Raw genomic sequence first — 20,560 nt, 5'->3', positions numbered from 1 at the left:
AATCCAGAAATCGGAGTTGTAAACAGACTCAGGAGCTTGTGCAGGACAATAGGTGCAGGAGTAGTCCATTCGGCCCTTCCAGCCAGCACCGCCATTCAATGTGATCATGGCTGATCATCCTCAATCAGTACCCCGTTCCTGCCTCCTCCTCCTCATATCCCCTGACTTCACTATTTTTAAGAGCCCTATCTAGCTCTCTCTTAAAAGCATCCAGCCTTCACCACCCTCTGAGGCAGAGAATCCCACAGACTCACAACTCTCTGGGTGGAAAAGTTTCTTCTCGTCTCCGTTCTGAATGGCCGACCCCTTATTCTTAAACTGTATGTGGCCCCTGGTTCTGGACTCCCCCAACACCGGGAACATGTATCCTGCCTCTAACACGTCCAAACCCTTAATAATCTTATATGTTTCAATGATATATCCTCTCATCCTTCTAAACTCCAGAGTGTACAAGCCCAGCTGCTCCATTCTCTCAGCATATCACAGTCCCGCCATCCTGGGAATTAACCTGATGTTGGGATGTCAGGACTGTCTTATGAAGAAAGACTGGATAGACTTGGTTTATACTCTCTATAATTTAGGAGATTGAGAGGTTGAGAGATCTTATAGAAACTTACAAAATTCTTAAGGGGTTGGACAGGCTAGATGCAGGAAGATTGCTCCTGATGTTGGGGAAGTCCAGGACAAGGGGTCACAGCTTAAGGATAAGGGGGAAATCCTTTAAAAACCGAGATGAGAAGAACTTTTTCACACAGAGAGTGGTGAATCTCTGGAACTCTCTGCCACAGAGGGCAGTCGAGGCCAGTTCATTGGCTATATTTAAGAGGGAGTTAGATGTGGCCCTTGTGGCTAAGGGGATCAGAGGGTATGGAGAGAAGGCAGGTACGGGATACTGAGTTGGATGATCAGCCATGATCATATTGAATGGCGGTGCAGGCTCGAAGGGCCGAATGGCCTACTCCTGCACCTAATTTCTATGTTTCTATGTTTCTATGAACCTACGCTGGGCTCCCTCAATAACAAGTCTGATCTCAGTCGAATCGCTGGTAAAGAAAGTCAACTCGATGCTGGCATTTATTTATTTATTTATTTGTTTATTTACAGAGGGCTTGTGTACAAACACAGGGGTGTAACGCTGAGGCTCTATAAGGGGCTGGTGCAGCCGTGAGCAGTTCTGGGCCCCGTATCTGAGGAAGGATGTAGGGCTCTGGAGAGGGTCCAGAGGAGGTTTTACAAGAACCATCCCAGGAACGAGTGGGTCAACGTTTCCGATGAGCTTTTGTCGGCGCTGCTGGGCCTGTGCTCGCTGGGTCACAGCACGACCCCCCCATCTCCGACCCCCAGTGAATCCTCCAAATCTTCACCCTTGACGCCCAACGAGGGCCTCACCTCATCTGTCCAATGACCCTATGTGGGGGTGGGGGAAGTGAAAGAGATCAGTAATCACCCCCTCCCGTCGTCCCCCCCACAGACCCACTCCCCCCCACACCCCCTCCCCAACACCCCCTCCACCCACACCCCCTCCACCCACACCCCCTCCACCCACACCCCCTCCCCCAACACCCCCTCCCCTCCCCCCCACACACCCCCTCCCCCCCACACCCCCTCCCCCAACACCCCCTCCCGCCCCCCCACAACACCCCTCCCCCCACCCCCCCTCCACCCCCTCCCGTCCCCCCCACACACCCACGTCCCCCAACACCCCCATCCCCCAAGCACCCCCCTCCACCCCCCACCCCCTCCCCCAACACCCCCTCCCTCCCCCCCCCCACACCCACGTCCCCCACACCCCCTCCCCCACACCCCCCTCCACCCACCCCCCCTCCCTCCCCCCCCACACACCCCCTCCCCCCGTCTCCGTGACCCGCGACCTCTCACCTGCTGATGGGTCAAGCTGTGGCCAGGGTCTGGGTCAAAGGTCATCCGTCGAACAAGGTTCCCCCAGAGGGCGGGTCGTCGGCAGCTGGGGGTCAAAGATCAGAGCGGCGTCAGGAGCGTCAAGAGAGGGGGGGGAGGGGGGGTAATGAGCGCTTCACCTACCGTGGACAATCCCCCTCGAGGGGCAGCAACTCGTCCGGTTTCCCCACGAGGAAACTCCGGGCCAGACACAGGATGTGGGATCTTGCTGCGCAGCCGCGGTGAACACACGGTAACGTCACCGAGACAAGCTGGGGGAGAGAGAGGGAGAGAGAGGGAGCAGTCAGTCCCAGTGACAGGCAGACACCCACCCCACCCAATTATTAAATGTGTCCCCTGTGTGTGTGTGTGTGCGTGTGTGTATAGGATAGTGTTAGTGTGCGGGCGATCGCTGGTCGGCACAGACGCAGTGGAGAAGGGCCTGTTTCCGTGCTGTATCTCTAAACTAAACTTGTGTTAGTAATCATGTATAGTTTTACCGCTGACTGGATAGAATGCAACAAAAAGATAGCATGAGAGAGACAGAGAGAGAGAGAGAGACAGAGAGAGGTGGCAGTACGAGTCTGCCTTACCATGGCATACAAAACTTTACCTAACATTCCCCAATTATAGAAAAAACAAGTGTTTTTGCACCTGGCCCACAAAATAGGTTTTATTTAAAGAAAATAATATAAATAGAAAATAAATGAGTTCATTCCATATAGGCTGCTGGAATATCCAGGGTCTCTACTCCTCAACCTTCAGGATGAAGACTGGGACACCTGAGTTCCTAAAGTCTATAGAAGACACTGATATAATGATATTAACAGAAACATGGTACCGAAAGGATACGTTCATTCACTGCCCCTCAGGGTACCATGAAGTCATGGTGCCTTCAGTAAAAACTACTGATATACATAAGGGCAGAACCTCTGGGGGGGTCTTGGTGTGGTACAAAGAACTAGACAGTCACATTACATCAACAAAACAGGGGAAATCACATATATGGTTGAAACTAGATTAAAAAATTGGAATAATTGGAAAAGATATATATCTATGTGCCGCCTACATACCCCCAACAGAATCGCCATATTTTGTAGAGGATATATTTGAAACTCTCCACAGGGAAATCAATCATTTCCAGGCCCAGGGAAATGTGCTACTAATGTGGAGACCTGAATGCAAGGACCGGATGTGAACCCGATTCCATAGACCCACAGGGCAACAACCTATGTGTTCGGTCAAGCCCCCTTGTATGTCACACCAACTATCATTAACCGAAACAACCTTGACTGCGAAATAAATAAAAGTGGTAGAGAGGTAGTGCATCTCTGTCGAGCCTTGGGCCTGTACATAGTTAATGGTAGGCTCAGAGGGGACTCGCTGGGAAGGTTTACATTTTCCTCAGCTCTTGGGTCTAGCATGACATAGACCCCTGCACTATCAGTGCATTCACTGTTAAGCAACAGTCCCCTCTTTCAGACCACAGTCAAATCAACGTGTACCTAAAATTTCCTGTTCAAACTAAAGACGTAAAAAAGGAGCCCAGTAAGCTGTATAAACTAAATCACTTACAGATGGGCCTCAGATAGTGGAGATAAATTAATCATGGCCCTGAATTCACCTGATCTCACAAACAAAATATTGAAATTCAAGACAAACCCATATGAGACTACTAGAGATGGTGTAAACGTGGCTATAAATGACATGAATATGATCTTTCACAAGGCAGCTATCAAAGCTGACCTTGTGAAACAGAAGAGAAAAATTATCAAAAAACACAACCATGAAAAATGGTCCGACCATGAGTGTAAAAGTGTCAGAAAAGATCTGAGGAAAATATCGAACCAAAAACACCGTCAACCAAACAATCCAGACTTACGTATTAGATATAATGAAACTCTTAAAAGGTATAACCATATAACCACATAACAATTTCAGCACGGAAACAGGCCATCTTGGCCCTTCTAGTCCGTGCCGAACACTTACTCTCACCTAGTCCCATCTACCTGCACTCAGACCATAACCCTCCATTCCTTTCCTGTCCATATACCTATCCAATTTATTTTTAAATGATAAAACCGAACCTGCCTCCACCACTTCCACTGGAAGCTCATTCCACACAGCTACCACTCTCTGAGTAAAGAAGTTCCCCCTAAACTTTTGTCCCTTAAATCTCAAATCATGTCCTCTTGTTTGAATCTTCCCTACTCTCAATGGAAAAAGCTTATCCACGTCAACTCTGTCTATCCCTCTCATAATTTTAAAGACCTCTATCAAGTCCCCCCTTAACCTTCTGCGCTCCAAAGAATAAAGACCTATCTTGTTCAACCTTTCTCTGTAACTTAGGTGCTGAAACCCAGGCAACATTCTAGTAAATCTCCTCTGTACTCTCTCTATTTTGTTGACATCTTTCCTATAATTTGCCGACCAAAATTGTACATCATATTCCACAATTGGCCTCACCAATGCCTTGTACAATTTTAAAATTACATCCCAACTTCTGAACTCAATGTTCTGATTTATAAATGCCAGCACACCAAAAGCTTTCTTTACTACCCTATCTACATGAGATTCCACCTTCAGGGAACTATACACAGTTATTCCTAGATCCCTCTGTTCAACTGCATTCCTCAATTCGCTACCATTTACCATGTACATCCTATTTTGATTTGTCCTGCCAAGATGTAGCACCTCACACTTATCAACGTTAAACTCCATCTGCCATCTTTCAGCCCACTCTTCCAAATGGCCTAAATCTCACTGTAGACTTTGAAAATCTACTTAATTATCCACAACACCACCTATCTTAGTATCATCTGCACCCTTACTAATCCAATTTACCACACCATCATCCAGATCATTGATGTACATGACAAACAACAGTGGACCCAACACAGATTCCTGCGGCACCCCACTAGTCACTGGCCTCCAACCTGACAAACAGTTATCCACCATTACTCTCTGGTATCTCCCATTCAGCCACTGTTGAATCCATATTGCTACTCCACTATTAATAACCAACAATTGAACCTTCTTAACCAACCTTCCATGTGGAACCTTGTCAAAGGAAACAAAACACAAAATTACACTCATAAAAGACTTGAAGAAATTGAAAATTTCATAAATCAAAAATAATTTTGGGATATGTGGAATAACCCGAGCACAACAAAACTACAAACACTACCAATTCAAGGGTGATATCTGGAGAGCACATTTCAAAAATCTATATAAAGACAACCCAATAACTAAAATAAACTTAAATTATTCTCATATCAAAGAAAAACTCCAAACACTAGAAACAATAATTAAAAATTATCAAAACCCTCTTGATTTCCCAATTACTTTGGAAGAATTGACCATAAAAATAAAATCTCTGCACTCAAAGAAAGCCTGTGGTCCAGACAGCATTAAAAATGAAATGCTCAAGTACAGCACTCCGGAGATGCAAGACATAGTGCTTAGGCTGTTCAACATCATACTACGTTCAGGTCATTGCCCTGATATTTGGTGTCAAGGGATTATTTCGCCCATTTATAAGAGTGGAAACAAATTAGACCCAAATAATTATCGTGGCATCTGTGTCAGTAGCTGCCTAGGGAAGTTATTCTGCAGATTCATAAATAACAGAATGTTATCAAATACAACATTCTCAGTAAAAATCAAATTGGCTTCCTCCCAAAACACCATACCACTGACCACATTTATACCCTCCACACTCTCATTGAAAAACATATACACCAAGCAAAAAATGGAAAAATATTTGCCTGTTTTATTGACTCTATTTGGCACGAAGGGCTCTATTACAAACTCCTCGGCTGTGGTATAGGAGGAAAGGTATATGACCTTATCAAATCAATGTATCTGAATAATAAATGTGGCGTTAAAATTGGGGACAAATGCACTAATCTCTTCGCCCAGAGAAGAGGCATCCGGCAAGGCTGCAATCTGAGCCCGACACTATTTAATGTATATATCGACGATTTGGCAGTAAAGTTGGACCAGATCACAGCGCCGGGCCTCTGTCTTCTGGACGGAGAGGTAAAATCCCTGTTTTATGCGGATGACCCAAGTCATCTGCTGTCCCCCACAGAACAGGGACTGCAGCAACAGTTGGACCTACTTGATGAGTACTGCCAAAATTGGGCCCTGGCAGTAAATCTAAAGAAAACCAACATCATGGTTTTTCAGAAAAGACCCAGATGTCAGGAAGATAAATACAAATTTACTCTCAATGGTATTACTATCGAACACACTATGAGCTATACTTACCTTGGTCTAACTGTTTCAGCATCAGGGAGCTTCAATATGGCAGTGAATGCATTAAAAAATAAAGCTCAAAGAGCTCTGTATGCAATAAAAAGAAGATTCTACAACATCCAAATTCCAATTAAAATCTGGCTTAAAATATTTGGCAGTGTAATCCAGCTTATTGTGCTTTATGGTAGTGAAGTATGGGGTCCGCTCAGTCACCATAGTTATAGTAAATGGGAAAAACGTACAACGGAGGCCCTGCATGCGGAATTTTGTCGGAATTAGGCAGATACCCACTGATAGCGCGAGGCTGAGGACGGCCCGGCTCGGGGCTAGAACAGGGCTTCCGTGAGGGGCTGTTGACGCTCCCGTGAGGACGGCCGGCCCGGGGAAGGAACGGTGCTCCCGTCGGAGTGGCCGAGCTCGGGGAGGTACGGCGCTCCTAGCCCGAGGGAGGAGCGGCGCCCAGTCAGGGCGGCCCAGCCCGAGGGAGGAGCGGCGCCCATGTCGGGGCGGCCTGGCGCGAGGCTGAGACGGTAACGGCACTCACGTGAGGGCGATCCGGCTCGGGGCTGGAACGGTGCTCCGGTGGCTTGGACGGTGTTCTGGCGGCGGTGGCCTGAGTCCGGGGTTCGGCCGCGGGCCAGCGGCTGCGTCAGCAGGACTGGTGGGCGGCAGCTTCGACCACCCCGGGCCGCGGTGTTTGAGCCGCGGGACAGTTGTAACATCGCCCGGGGGGTATCGCCTCAGTGCAGAGGGAGAAGAGGAGGGAAGAGACTGGAGACCTAAGACTTTTGCCTCCATCACAGTGAGGAGATGTTGGGTGGACTCACTGTGGTGGATGTTAATATGTGTTTATTGTTGTTTTTTATTGTATTGTATTGTATGTATGACTGCTTCAATTTCGTTCAGACTTCGGTCTGAATGACAATAAAGGCTATCTAATCTAATAATAAATATCCAGAATAGAGCACTAAATTTTTGGAATCATCTTAAATCTAGCCCCCCAGATACCCTCCAGTTTAAAGCCCTTCAAACATAAGAGGGGAGCCCAGAAAAGAGTTCCCTGTGTCAGTTGGTACTGAGACTACCTACCCCTATTCAGTTAAACCCTATCCAGTTAAACCCTGACCAGCCTCAGATCAATACTGATCCCCAATCACCAGTTAGAGTGAACCAAATTATCAAACAATGTAAAGTAACTTATTTGGAGCATTGGGATAAAGAAACCAAAAGCCAAAGCAGATTAGAATGTTACCGTAAGAGATTATAAATTGGCAGACTATCTCTCAACTGTTAGAGACATAAAGCAGAGACAGACCCTCACCAAATACAGGTTAAGTGACCACTATTTGGCAGTTGAACAAGGAAGACAGAATAGATTCTGACAACCAAGAGAAAATAGAATATGCGGCCACTGTTTGACAGATGAGGTTGAAACAGAGGTGCACTTCCTCCTAAAATACAAAAAATTTGACAAAACAAGGAAAACATACTTTGACAAACTCAGTCTGGCAACCCCTGATTTTAAAGAACTAGATGATACATCAAAACTAAGAATAATCCTTGATGAAGGAAATACGGCACACCTTGGTGCACAATACGTAACAGCATGCCATAACCTGAGAGACGGTGAATGACCAACATGCACACACACTCAAATTGACATTAACTGACAATAAGAAATTAATATTGAATTGCTAAACTTGCTACTCTGTTATACTGCTTACAACTGCAAGAACGTGTAGTATTCAATAAAGGGCTATAGGTCTATTGCGAGTTTATGTACAGGGACATATCTATCCATGCACTGTATACTTACTTATATTTGTGCATTTTAAATATGTATGTCATGTTTTATACTTTGGCAATATAATGATGTATTTTATCATGCCAATAAAGTTTTTTAAATTGAAATGGAAATTGACAGAGAGAGACTGACCCCACCAGAGTCTCACCGTGAGTCTTTCCCCACAGACACTACAATCTCCTCCCTTCTCCATCTCCTTCTGGCTCTGTGTCTCCGTCTGTGTCTCCGTCTGTGTCTCCGTCTGTGTCTCCGTCTGTGCCTCCGTCTGTGTCTCCGTCTGTGTCTCCGTCTCCAGCTGACCGTAAGCCAGGGCGAGGTGGGGAGGGGGGGCGAGGAGGGGAGGGGGTTCGATCCGGATGTCTGCCCGGATCCAGCGTAGGGTGAGTGGGAATCGGCCCCACTGGGGACATCGGAGCAAGAACCAGAGGAGGCGGAGATGGTGGGAGAGGCTAGTCTCCCCCCGCAGACGGCTTGGCTCCACCCGCCTCCCCTCCCCCTCTCCCCCTCCCCCTCGCACCAGCCCCCGGGCTCGAGAAGGATGCTGCCAGCACCATTCAAACTGGGGGGAGAGAGAGAGGGGGAGAGAGGGGATAGAGAGAGAGGGGGAGAGAGGGGATAGAGAGAGAGGGTGAGAGAGAGAGAGAGAGAGAGAGAGAGAGAGAGAGAGAGAGAGAGAGAGAGAGAGAGAGAGAGAGAGAGAGGTTAGTGCCAATGATCACAGTCGCCCAGCGCAGAAAAAGGCCCTTCCTTCGGCCCAACTTGCCCCCGCGACCAACATGCCCCATCTACATTATTCCCACACCGACCAACATGCCCCATCTACACTAGTCCCACCCCGACCAACATGCCCCATCTACACTAGTCACACACTGACCAACATGCCCCATCTACACTAGTCACACACTGACCAACATGCCCCATCTACACTAGTCACACACTGACCAACATGCCCCATCTACACTAGTCACACACTGACCAACATGCCCCATCTACACTAGTCACACACTGACCAACATGCCCCATCTACACTAGTCCCACCCCGACCAACATGCCCCATCTACTCTAGTCCCACCTGCTCGCGTTTGATCCATATCCCTCCAAACCTGTCCTATCCATGTACCTGTCCAAGTGTCTCTTAAACGTTGCCTCAAACACCTCCTCCGGCAGCTCGTTCCATACACCCACCACCCTCTGTGTGAAAAAGTTGCCCCTCAGGTTCCTATTAAATCTTACCCCCCTCACCTTAAACCCGTGTCCTCTGGTCCTCGATTCCCCTACTCTGGGCAAGAGACTCTGTGCGTCTACCCGATCTATTACCCTGGTGATTTTGTACACCTCTATAAGATCACCCCTCATCCTCCTGCGCTCCAAGGAATAGAGTCCCAGTCCTGCTCAACCTCTCCCTGTTGCTCACACCCCTCAAGTCCTGGCAACATCCTCGTAAATCTTCTCCGCGATCTTTACATCTATCCCGTAGCAGGGGGGTGGGGGTGAGGGGGGGTGGGGGTGAGGGGGGGTGGGGTGAGGGGGGGGGGTGAGGGGGGGTGAGGTGAGGGGGGATGGGGGTAAGGGGGGGGTGGGGGTCATGGGGTTGTCCTCTCACCTTCAGCGCTGAGATGTCGTTGGGGAATCCATGAACGATGAGAATCATCTCCCTGTGACGGGGAGACAGAGTCAGAACCAGAGACCGCTCCCCCTCTCCCCATCTCCCCTGTGACCACTTTGCCCCTCTCCCCCTGCTAACCCCCAACTCCCCCTGTGACCACTCCACCCCACTGCCCCTGCTACCCCCCTCTCATCCTGCTACCCCTTCCCCCTGCGACTCGGACACAGTTTTTTTTTGTTTTTGTTTTTTTTTAATCAAAAATTTTATTCAATTATTAAAAATAATATTTACATTACAATAAAACAAGCCAGAACCCACCACCATAATACAATACAAACATGTATCCATAATAAACTACTATACAACTATGATACAATCCTTATTGAGGATACATTCAACACCCTGCGGAGCCCAGCAGTCCCGGAACTCCCTCAGGGTGCCCGTAGACAGGACGTATTCCCTTTCTAATCCCACCCGGGCATGGACATAACCCCGGAAAAGGGGCAGGCAGCTGGCTCGGGTAGAGCCCTCCACCGTCTGGCGCCGTGACTCGCGGATGGCCAGCTTGGCCAGGCTCTCGACTCGGACATAGTGTCAGGACCAGAGACCGCTCCCCCCCTCTCCCCCCTGCTACCCCCTCTTATCCCCAGCTGGCAGTCACCGTCTATAAATCCCCTGAACCCCGACATTAGACCGTGTCTGGGGGTTCACTACTCACCAGGGCCCCCTCCCGCTGGTTCTCCGGGCCCCCCCCTTGTGCCGGCCCGCGTTGTGCTGCCTCTCTCTCCTCTGGGGGTTCACCGTGAACCCGATGTAGACCCGACCCCTGAACTTGGGGTTCTGGCTCAGGAGCAAGTAGACCCCGAAAAAACTCCCCTCGCCCCGTCCCATCGCACCTGTGGGGAGAGAGAGAGAGAGAGAGACAGAGGGTGAGAGAGAGAGCAGGGCTGCCAACTCGAATGCTTTGAGCGTGAGACTCACTCATTTCGACAAATTCTCACGCTCTCACGCTGATCACAAATCTATCACACTCTGCCGTGAGAAATCCTGTGATCAACGAGAATTTCAAAACTCATATTAAGTGCATGGGCCGCGGGCGTTTGAGAGCCGCGGGCTTTTGAGGGAGGGATGGAAGCAGACGCAGCGGCAGGGGCAGAGGGGGGAGTGTTTGCCGGGCTGGCGAGTGTTTGCCGGGCTGGCGAGTCGCTTGCTGCAGCTCCGGCCGTGGAGTAGCGTCCCAGGCCGTCGGAGGCGTTGGAAGCGTTGTGCCGCTGCCGTTAGTCTCTGTGCCGAATTCGCCCTGGTGACCGGCATGGATCAGGCAGCGTCTCTGGAGAGAAGGAATTGGTGACTTTTCTGGTCATGACCCTTCTACCCGAAATCTTTAGAAGGGTCTCGACCCGAAACGTCACCCATTCCTTCTCTCCAGAGATGCTGCCTGTCCCGCTGAGTTGCTCCAGCATTTTGTGTCCCTCTTCGGTTTAAACCAGCATCTGCAGTTCCTTCTCACACAATGTGACCCAACAAGACGACTTTGCAGCTAGTTCCAGGTAGTAGTCGGGTGGGGGAGGGACGGAGAGAGAGGGGATGTTAAAGAAATCGATATTCATACTCAATCGGGGAAATTAGTTGCTATCTGTCTTTACATTGATATTTTGTTCATCTTTAAATGTAAGTCTTGGATTCATGTATCGCGGGAACAAATAAGCAAAGGCCAGATGGTAAATATAAACTACAAATTAACTGCAGAAAATGAAACTTGTAGAGATGAACTTTGCCCTTCACTTTACAAAGAATAACCTCAGGGATTATGCAGTAAATGCCATTCAAATACTCTGCAACCTTGGGATAATATTGTCCATGTTCAAATCCGATAGGTAAGTCTTGATTTGTTCAATGTTATAATTAGTTCCAAGATACAGGAAGTAGGTACCAAGCACTGGGTAGAAATGGTGGAAGATAGTAGCATTCAAATGGGGTGGTTGGAGAAAGCATCCTGCTTGCCTGCTAGATTTTCACTTACTATAACTGCAGGAAAAATATTCCCAATGTTGGGGGCGTTCAGAACCATGGGTCACAGTTTAAGAATAAAGGGGGGGCCAGTTAGGACTGAGATGAGGACAAACTTTCTTCATGCAGAGAGTTGTGGATCTGTGGAATTCGCTGCCACAGAAGTCAGTGGAAGCCAATTCACTGGATGTTTTCAAGAGAGTTACATTTAACTCTTGGGGCTCGCAAATCAAGGGATATGGGGAAAAAACAGGAAAGAGGTACTGATTTTAGATGAACAGCCATGATCATATTGAATGGCAGTGCTGGCTCGAAGGGCCGAATGGCCTATTCCTGCACCTATTTTCCATGTTTCTATGCTTGAGTATATGGCAATAAAACTCGACCACTTTATTTTGAAACATTCATGCGTGGTGGAGGCATAATGTAGTCATAGAGTGATACTGTGTGAAAACAGGTCCTTCGGCGCAACTTGCCCACACCCACCAACATGTCCCAGCTACGCTACCTGCTTTTGGTCCATATCCCTCCAAACCTGTCCTATCCATGTACCAGTCTAACTGTTGCTTAAATGTTGGGATAATCCCTGCCTCAACTATCTCCTCTGGCAGCTTGTTCCATACACCCACCACCCTTTGTGTGGAAAATGTTACCCCTTAAAAAGTTACCTCTTAAAAATACTTCAAACAAAAAACATTGAAATCATACTTCTACAGTGCACTAAAACATGATTTTAATACATCATATTTCAAAAAGTCCCTACACCCTCCCCCCACTTGGTTGCTCCACTCCCTCGCCGGGTAGCCCCAAGGCGAGTGATCAGTGATCGCTCAGCCTCCCCACTTTCAAAAACGCTCCGTGGCCCCTGGTTCAGACAGAGAACACTGCCAGATGTGAGCGGGGAACTGAGGCCAGTTGTCCGTAATGTGTGGATCCCAATGCTCAGCTCTTCGTGTTTCGGAGTTGGCTAATGTTATTGATTTTTAAATCGCCTGATGGTAATTAGTTGGCAAAACCTTAATTTATTAATCTGGAATATCCAGGGGGATGGGATAAGTGTAATATTAAAATGACATGCAAGGTGTCAGGCTGTCTGTCACAACGTACAGCCCCGATAACCCATTATTTCCTTCAGTTAAATATTGGGAAGGTAGCACTATTGCCATTTGCCACTCAACTATTATGTTTGTTTAGCTCACTGACTATTTCTAACCCCCCCCCCCCCTCCCCAAATTCCTTTGACAGGTTGAATCGAAATGTCCTCAATCTCGTTGTTTCAATTGAACACGTAGATGAACATCCTCAAGGAACATAATCAGATGGAAACTGATTCAGATGCAATGTTCAAGGGCTTGTTCAAAGAAGGGGCATATTTTAAAGGAGTGACAGAGATACTTGCAGGGGAATGTGTGAGGAGGTTATTATTTGCCTTTAATTTTAGCTTGAACTAGGACATCTGAAGATTCAAAGTTTAATTTAGTAATTGTGCTGATACTGACCCCAACCAACCACGTAATGAATATCATCCATGCCGGAGGTTTTATTTTTCTGATGCCATTTAAACTTCACTTGGATTTCAATCACTTCAATGTAAAAGTAATTGGGAATGGGGAGCATTGGAACAAAAATTTGCCCTCGGTACATATTAACTGTAATATAATAATGTATGCATGTTGGTAGGTGCAATCAAAACAAATATCTTTTTATCATTGTTGTGTCATGAATACCACAGAAAATATTAAGTACTCTCAAGATCACATTTAATAGAATAATATTGCTTAAATATATAGTTATTGGACTTTGCATTTCGGAAAAGTCCCAGCTGTGAGGAAGACAGCAAAATACTGAAAATATTGGGGTGAAAATGACTTCCTTGTTAGGAAAATGAAGGAAATGGTAACAGAATACTTATACAGCTGAGTGAGTATAATTTTATGGATGAGAAATTGTGTTCAACCAATTGATGACTTCTTTGACAAAGTAACTAGCATGTTAGATAACAAGGAACCCAATGGATGTAGCACATTTTGTTGTACAAAATTTGGCCCGTGAAGTGCCCCATAAAAGATTACCGCATTAGATAAGCACCTGTGGTCTTGAATGTGATAGGTTGGCCAGGGGGTCAGATATGGGGCTTTATGTGTGGGCCAGATATATTGTCTGTGCAGAGGGGCTTGGAGCAAGGCCAAGTGTGCATCCAGAATCAAGGTCTGGAATAGTACTAGGTGTGCAGTCAAAGCTGGGACAATGGGAGTGTTCAGCACTGGGAACCTAAGCAGGTCAGCAGCTGTGATCAGGGTAGAATAGATGGCCAGGTGTAAGGCTGGACTCAGGTCAGGACCGTGAGAAGGTATGCAACTGGAGTCAGGGTCAGGAGTAGTACCAGGTGTGCAGTGAGACCCAGGTTGGTCAACATGGGCCAAGTGTTTGATTATAATCTGATTTCCATACATAAATATACTATGATCATTCATGTGCTACATCTGTTGATCAGAGCCTGGCTGTACTGTGGAATGTAATTAGGAATGTAATATAGCCTAACCTTATTCATAGCTGATCCAATTTAAAGCATAAATATTGCATTCAAGTGTCAGTTAAAAGACTAGCTACAGTATGCACCAGAATGCACAATTTCAAGCTGAAAAATGCAAAAGCTCCATACCAATGGGAGGGTGCCCCCCCCCCCCCCCCCGGTGCCCCCCCCCCCCCCCCCCCCCCTCGAGCTTGGTCTGTCGCAATTTCTCATTCCCAACTCTCACTCAATGTTGGCAGCCCTGGAGAGAGGGAGAGGGAGGGGGGGGGAGAGAGGGGGAGAGAGGGAGAGAGGGAGAGAGGGAGAGGGGAGATGGGGGTTGGGGGGGCTGTGGGGGAGGGGAGGGAAGCCATGTTTCCGCCTCCAGGCCGCCTTTACTCCCGGCCTCTCTCCCTGCGCCGCCTCACCTCTGATGCAAGCCCCGTCTTTTGCACATTGACCAATGCAGCGCTGGGGACCCCCGCGGCCGCTCGGCCGGTTCTCGCACCCCGGGGCCCGCAGTAGTCGCGCCTTAAATCGGGGCGGCGGCCCCTTTAAGGGGCGGAGCCGGATCGCGGCGCCATTGGCCGGAGGGAGGCGGAAGCGGCGCTGCCATTGGCGGAGGCCGCTGTCAGTCAGTCAGTCGGGCGGCCGCAGGGTCCTGACGCCCCGTCAGCCCGTCGCTCTCTGTGCGTGTCTGTGTCTCTCTCTGTGTCTGTGTCTCTCTCTCTCTGTCTCCCTGTGTGTGTCTGTGTCTTTCTATCTCCTCCACCCCCCGCATTGCAGCCGCCGACACAACTTGCAAACTTCACCCCGACTCCTGGTTAGTTATTCAGTGAAATATCTCAGAATGGAGGCGCGGGAAAGAAATGCAATCTCATCTCATCTCAACTCTCTCTCTCCCTTCCCCCCCTCTCTCCCCTCCCTCCACTCTCTCCCCTTCTCCCCCTCCCCCCCCCCCCCCCCCCCCCCCCCACTCTCTCCCCTCCCCCCTCATCCTCCTCTCTCCCTCTCTCTCTCCCCCCAGGATGACGGAACTGACGGCCGCGGGTGTCCGGGACAAGTTGCTCAGAGAGTTGAAGGCGGAACATGTGGTGAGAGAGTGAAGGGGGAGAGAGGGGGGAGGGAGTGACAGAGGGTGTTGGGACAAATGTCAACTTGCTTAAGTTAGTATGGACAGGGTGGGGCGAAGGGCCTCATGTTCATTTGTGATAGGACCAGAATCAGGCCATTCGGCCCATCAAGTCTACTCCGCCGTTCAATCATGGCTGATCTATCTCTCCCTCCTAACCCCATTCTCCTGCCTTCTCCCCATAACCCCTGACACCCGGACTAATCAAGTATCTGTCATTCCCCGCCTTAAAAATATCCACTGACTTGGCCTCCACAACCGTCTGTGGCAACGAATCCCACAGATTCACCACCCTCTGGCTAAAGAAATTCCTCCTCATCTCCTTCCTAAAGGAACGTCCTTTAATTATGAGGCTGTGACCTCTGGTGCTAGACTCTCCCACTAGTGGAAACATCCTCTCCACATCCACTCTATCCAGGCCTTTCACTGCTCGGTGACGTTTCAATGCCCCCCCTTGCTTACCCACTGACTATTGTCTATTGTCCTTTAATTCTGAGGCTGCGCCCTCTGGTCCTAGACTCTCCCATTAGTGGAAACATCCTCTCCACATCCACTCTATCCGAGCCTTTCACGGTTCGGTGACGTTTCAGTGAGATCCCCTCCCCATTCTTCTAAACTCCAGCAAGTACAGGCCCAGTGCCGACAAACGTTCATCGTACGTTAACCCACTCATTCCTGGTATCAATCTTGTAAACCTCCTTTGGACCCTCTCCAGAGCCGGCACATCCTTCCTCAGATACGGGGCCCAGAACTGAGCAGCCATGATTGAATGGCGGAGTAGACTCCATGGGCCGAATGGCCTAATTCTGCTCCTATGTCTTGTAGTCAGTGGATCTGATGTAGAGGATGTTTGTTTAAAAAAGAACTGCAGATGCTGGTAAAATCAAAGTGCTGGAGTAACTCAGCGGGTCAGATTAGAGGGTTCCAGCTACAGGGAGAGGATGCAGAGGAGGTTTCCTGGATTAGGGGGTTCAGCTCCAGGGGGAGGCTTTACAGACTTGGATATTTTCTCTGGATCGTTGGAGTTTGAGGGGAGAGCTGATAGACGTTTATAAAATGACCAGAGGTGTAGACAGGGTCGACAGTCACAACCTTTCCCCCCAGGGTGGAGATGTCCAGGACTAGAGGGCAAAGCTTGAAGGTGAGAGGGTCACAGAGACACTTTTCTCTGGGACGTCGGGGGTTGAGGGGTGAGCTGATCCTTTGTAAAGTTGTTACAAGATGTCTGTCCCCGACAGGAAGTGGAGGACATCACCGCACAGAAATGTTCGACCAGTTTCAAGGTGCTGGTCGTGGCGGAAGTGTTCGGCTCAAAAGCTCTGCTCCAGAGACACAGGTGAGGGGTCACAGAGACACAGCGTGGAAACACCCACAGACGGGCGATCGCTTCGCTCAACACCTTTGCTCAGTCCGCCTGGACCGACCTGATCTCCCGGTTGCCAAACACTTTAACTCCTCTAACAGACACAGAGTGCTGGAGTAACTCAGCGGGTCAGGCAGCATCTGTGGAGAGGAGTGGGTGACGTTTTGGGTCGAGACCCTTATTCAGACAGCCTGAAACGTCACCTATCCATGTTCTCCAGCGATGCTGTCTGACCCGCTGAGTTAGTTAACAAAGATTAGTTAAAACAAATGTAGGTCCCTTGCAGTCAGAAACAGGTGAATTGATCATGGGGAACAAAGACATGGCAGACCAATTGAATAACTACTTTGGTTCTGTCTTCACGAAGGAAGACATAAATAATCTGCCGGAAATAGCAGGGGACCGGGGGTCAAATGAGATGGAGGAACTGAGTGAAATCCAGGTTAGCCGGGAAGTGGTGTTAGGTAAATTGAATGGATTAAAGGCCGATAAATCCCCAGGGCCAGATAGGTTGCATCCCAGAGTACTTAAGTAAGTAGCTGCAGAAATAGTGGATGCATTAATGATAATTTTTCAAAACTCTTTAGATTCTGGAGTAGTTCCTGAGGATTGGAGGGTAGCTAATGTAACCCCACTTTTTAAAAAGGGAGGGAGAGAGAAAACAGGGAATTACAGACCAGTTAGTCTAACATCGGCAGTGGGGAAACTGCTACAGTTATTAAAGATGGGATAGCAGCACATTTGGAAAGTGGTGAAATCATAGGGCAAAGTCAGCATGGATTTATGAAGGGTAAATCATGTCTGACGAATCTTATAGAATTTTTCGAGGCTGTAACTAGTAGAGTGGATAAGGGAGAACCAGTGGATGTGTTATATCTGGACTTTCAGAAGGCTTTTGACAAGGTCCCACATAAGAGAATAGTATACAAACTTAAAGCACACGGTATTGGGGGTTCAGTATTGATGTGGATAGAGAACTGGCTGGCAGACAGGAAGCAAAAAGGAGGAGTAAACGGGTCCTTTTCACAATGGCAGGCAGTGACTAGTGGGGTACCGCAAGGCTCAGTGCTGGGACCCCAGCTATTTACAATATATATTAATGATTTGGACGAGGGAATTGAATGCAACAGCTCCAAGTTTGTGGATGACGCGAAGCTGGGGGGCAGCGTTAGCTGTGAGGAGGATGCTAGGATGCTGCAAGATGACTTGGATAGGCTGGGTGAGTGGGCAAATGCATGGCAGATGCAGTATAATGTGGATATATGTGAGGTTATCCACTTTGGTGGCAAAAACAGGAAAGTAGACTATTATCTGAATGATGGCCGATTAGGAAAAGGGGAGATGCAACGAGACCTGGGTGTCATGGTACACCAGTCATTGAAAGTAGGCATGCAAGTACAGCAGGCTGTGAAGAAAGACAATGGTATGTTAGCATTCATAGCAAAAGGATTTGAGTATAGGAGCAGGGAGGTTCTACTGCAGTTGTACAGGGTCTTGGTGAGACCACACCTGGTGTATTGCGTACAGTTTTGGTCTCCTAATCTGAGAAAATACATTCTTGCCATAGAGGGAGTACAGAGAAGGTTCACCAGACTGATTCCTGGGATGTCAGGACTTTCATATGAAGAAAGACTGGATAGACTCGGCTTGTACTCCCTAGAATTTTGAAGATTGAGGGGGGATCTTATAGAAACTTACAAAATTCTTAAGGGGTTGGACAGGCTAGATGCAGGAAGATTGTTCCCGATGTTGGGGAAGTCCAGAACAAGGTCACAGTCTAAGGATAAGGGGGAAATCTTTTAGGACCGAGATGAGAAAAACGTTTTTCATACAGAGAGTGGTGAATCTCTGGAATTATCTGCCACAAAAGGTAGTTGAGGCCAGTTCATTGGCTATATTTAAGTGGGAGTTAGATGTGGCCCTTGTGGTTAAAGGGATCAAGGGGTATGGAGAGAAGGCAGGTACAAGATACTGAGTTGGATGATCAGCCATGATCATATTGAATGGCGGTGCAGGCTCGAAGGGCCGAATGGCCTACTCCTGCACCTAATTTCTATGTTACTCCAGCGCTCTGTCTCTTTGGTCGGTGAAAACCAGCGTCTGCAGTTCCTTCCGACAAACCTCATATTTCGCTTGGGAAACTCACAACCCATTTCCAGCAACTTCCGTCGGCAGTCACGGTGGCGCAGCGGTAGAGTTGCCGCCTAACGGCGCCAGAGACCCGGGTTCCATCCCGACCGCGGGTGCTGTCTGTACGGAGTTTGCACGTTCTCTCCCCGTGAACCGCATGGGTTTTCTCCGGGCGCTTCGGTTTCCTCCCACACTCCAAAGACGTGCGGGTTTATAGGTTAATCGGCTTCGGTGAAGATTGTAAATTGTCCCCGTGTGTGTGTGTGTGGAGGATAGTGTTAGTGTGTGGGCGATCGCTGGTCGGTGGGGAGGGGGTGACAGAGACGGGGAGAGAGGGGGTGAGGAGGTGCGTGACGATGACCTCTGCCCCCCCCCCCCCCCCCTCCGTTTCTCTACAGGATGGTGAACGAGGTTCTGAAGGAGGAGATGAAGTCGATCCACGCACTGGAGCTGAAGACATTCACCCTGGAGCAGTGGAGGGGAGGGGCTCATGGTCCTGAGGTCAAGAGCTGAACCCCAACTCACACGTCCTCCTCCACCCCCTCCAACCACTCGAGTTCCCCCATTCAAGTTCCCCCTCCCCTCCCCCCATCATGTCCACCCTCTCCCCTCCCCATCATCCTCCCCTCCCCATCACCCCCCCTCTTTCCCCCCCCATCATGTCCACCCTATCCCATCCCCCCATCACACCCCCCTCTCTCCCCTCCCCCCCCATCATGCCCCCCCTCTTCTCCCCTCCCCCTCATCATGTCCCCCCCTTTCTCCCCTCCCCCATCATGCCCCCTCTCTCCTCCCCGCCCATCATTTCTCCCCTTCCCTCACCCCCATCATGCCCCCCCTCTCTTCTCCCCCCCCCCCCCGACATCTATATAATTAAAAGTCTAAACTTGACCACCATGTTTGCATTGTATATTGATTTTAGAAAAAACGCTAACACTTACGGCTGTGATTTTAGGCCATCTTACTCAGAGTCCCCTCCGCTGTGCAGGACAAGAGGATTTTTCCCATCGACTAAAAATAAAAGACTTATTAATGTTTAAAAAATGTTGAGAATCTCTCTCCTGTCAATCATGCCATGAAGGCCACGCCCCTTCTGGCGGGAGGGGGAGGGACTATAAAACTGCAAGATGGGGGAGCGAGAGCTCACGACTCTCAGTCTGAGTTGTGAATAACACTGAACACATGTATACTAAACTGAGTGTCGTTTTATTGACATAGAAACATAGAAAATAGGTGCAGGAGTAGGCCATTCGGCCCTTCGAGCCTGCACCTCCAGTCAATATGATCATGGCTGATCATCCAACTCAGTATCCTGTACCTGCCTTCTCTCCACACCCCCTGATCCCTTTAGCCACAAGGGCCACATCTAACTCCCTCTTAAATATAGCCAATGAACTGGCCTCAACTACCTTCTGTGGCAGATAATTCCAGAGATTCACCACTCTCTGTATGAAAAACGTTTTTCTCATCTCGGTCCTAAAAGTTTGCCCCCTTATCCTTAAACTGTGACCCCTTGTTCTGGACTTCCCCAACATCGGGAACAATCTTCCTGCATCTAGCCTGTCCAATCCCTTAAGAATTTTGTAAGTTTCTATAAGATCCCCCCTCAATCTTCTAAATTCTAGGGAGTACAAGCCGAGTCTATCCAGTCTTTCTTCATATGAAAGTCCTGACATCCCAGGAATCAGTCTGGTGAACCTTCTCTGCACTCCCTCTATGTCAAGAATGTCTTTTCTCAGATTAGGAGATCAAAACTGTACGCAATACTCCAGGTGTGGTCTCACCAAGACCCTGTACAACTGCAGTAGAACCTCCCTGCTCCTATACTCAAATCCTTTTGCTATGAA

The 20,560-nt window shown here is 48.7% G+C and overlaps 2 protein-coding genes across 3 annotated transcripts; one reads left to right on the top strand and one right to left on the bottom strand.

Moving 5' to 3' along the window:
- Positions 1-1,082: 1,082 nt before the first annotated feature.
- On the bottom strand, positions 1,083-14,720 carry LOC116968424 (structure-specific endonuclease subunit SLX1-like). Of its 2 annotated transcripts, XM_033015203.1 has the most exons (7): positions 14,517-14,720; positions 10,285-10,462; positions 9,564-9,615; positions 8,109-8,519; positions 2,041-2,168; positions 1,879-1,963; positions 1,083-1,407 (listed from the first exon to the last, which is right to left on the bottom strand). In XM_033015203.1, the coding sequence occupies exons 2-7, from the start codon at positions 10,455-10,457 to the stop codon at positions 1,312-1,314; spliced, it is 945 nt and encodes a 314-aa protein (XP_032871094.1). In that variant the 5' UTR covers positions 10,458-10,462; positions 14,517-14,720; the 3' UTR covers positions 1,083-1,311. The 2 variants fall into 2 exon arrangements, with proteins under 2 accessions (XP_032871094.1, XP_032871087.1); XM_033015196.1 differs by lacking the exon at positions 10,285-10,462 and having other exon boundaries at positions 14,517-14,662.
- On the top strand, positions 14,720-19,339 carry LOC116968443 (bolA-like protein 2). The gene is made up of 4 exons (XM_033015211.1): positions 14,720-14,911; positions 15,116-15,182; positions 16,459-16,556; positions 19,112-19,339. The coding sequence occupies exons 2-4, from the start codon at positions 15,117-15,119 to the stop codon at positions 19,224-19,226; spliced, it is 279 nt and encodes a 92-aa protein (XP_032871102.1). The 5' UTR covers positions 14,720-14,911; position 15,116; the 3' UTR covers positions 19,227-19,339.
- Positions 19,340-20,560: the final 1,221 nt, after the last annotated feature.

Source organism: Amblyraja radiata, chromosome 2 (genome assembly GCF_010909765.2).
Source record: "Amblyraja radiata isolate CabotCenter1 chromosome 2, sAmbRad1.1.pri, whole genome shotgun sequence".
NCBI lineage: Eukaryota > Metazoa > Chordata > Chondrichthyes > Rajiformes > Rajidae > Amblyraja > Amblyraja radiata.
This window is presented reverse-complemented; position numbering and strand designations above follow the sequence as displayed.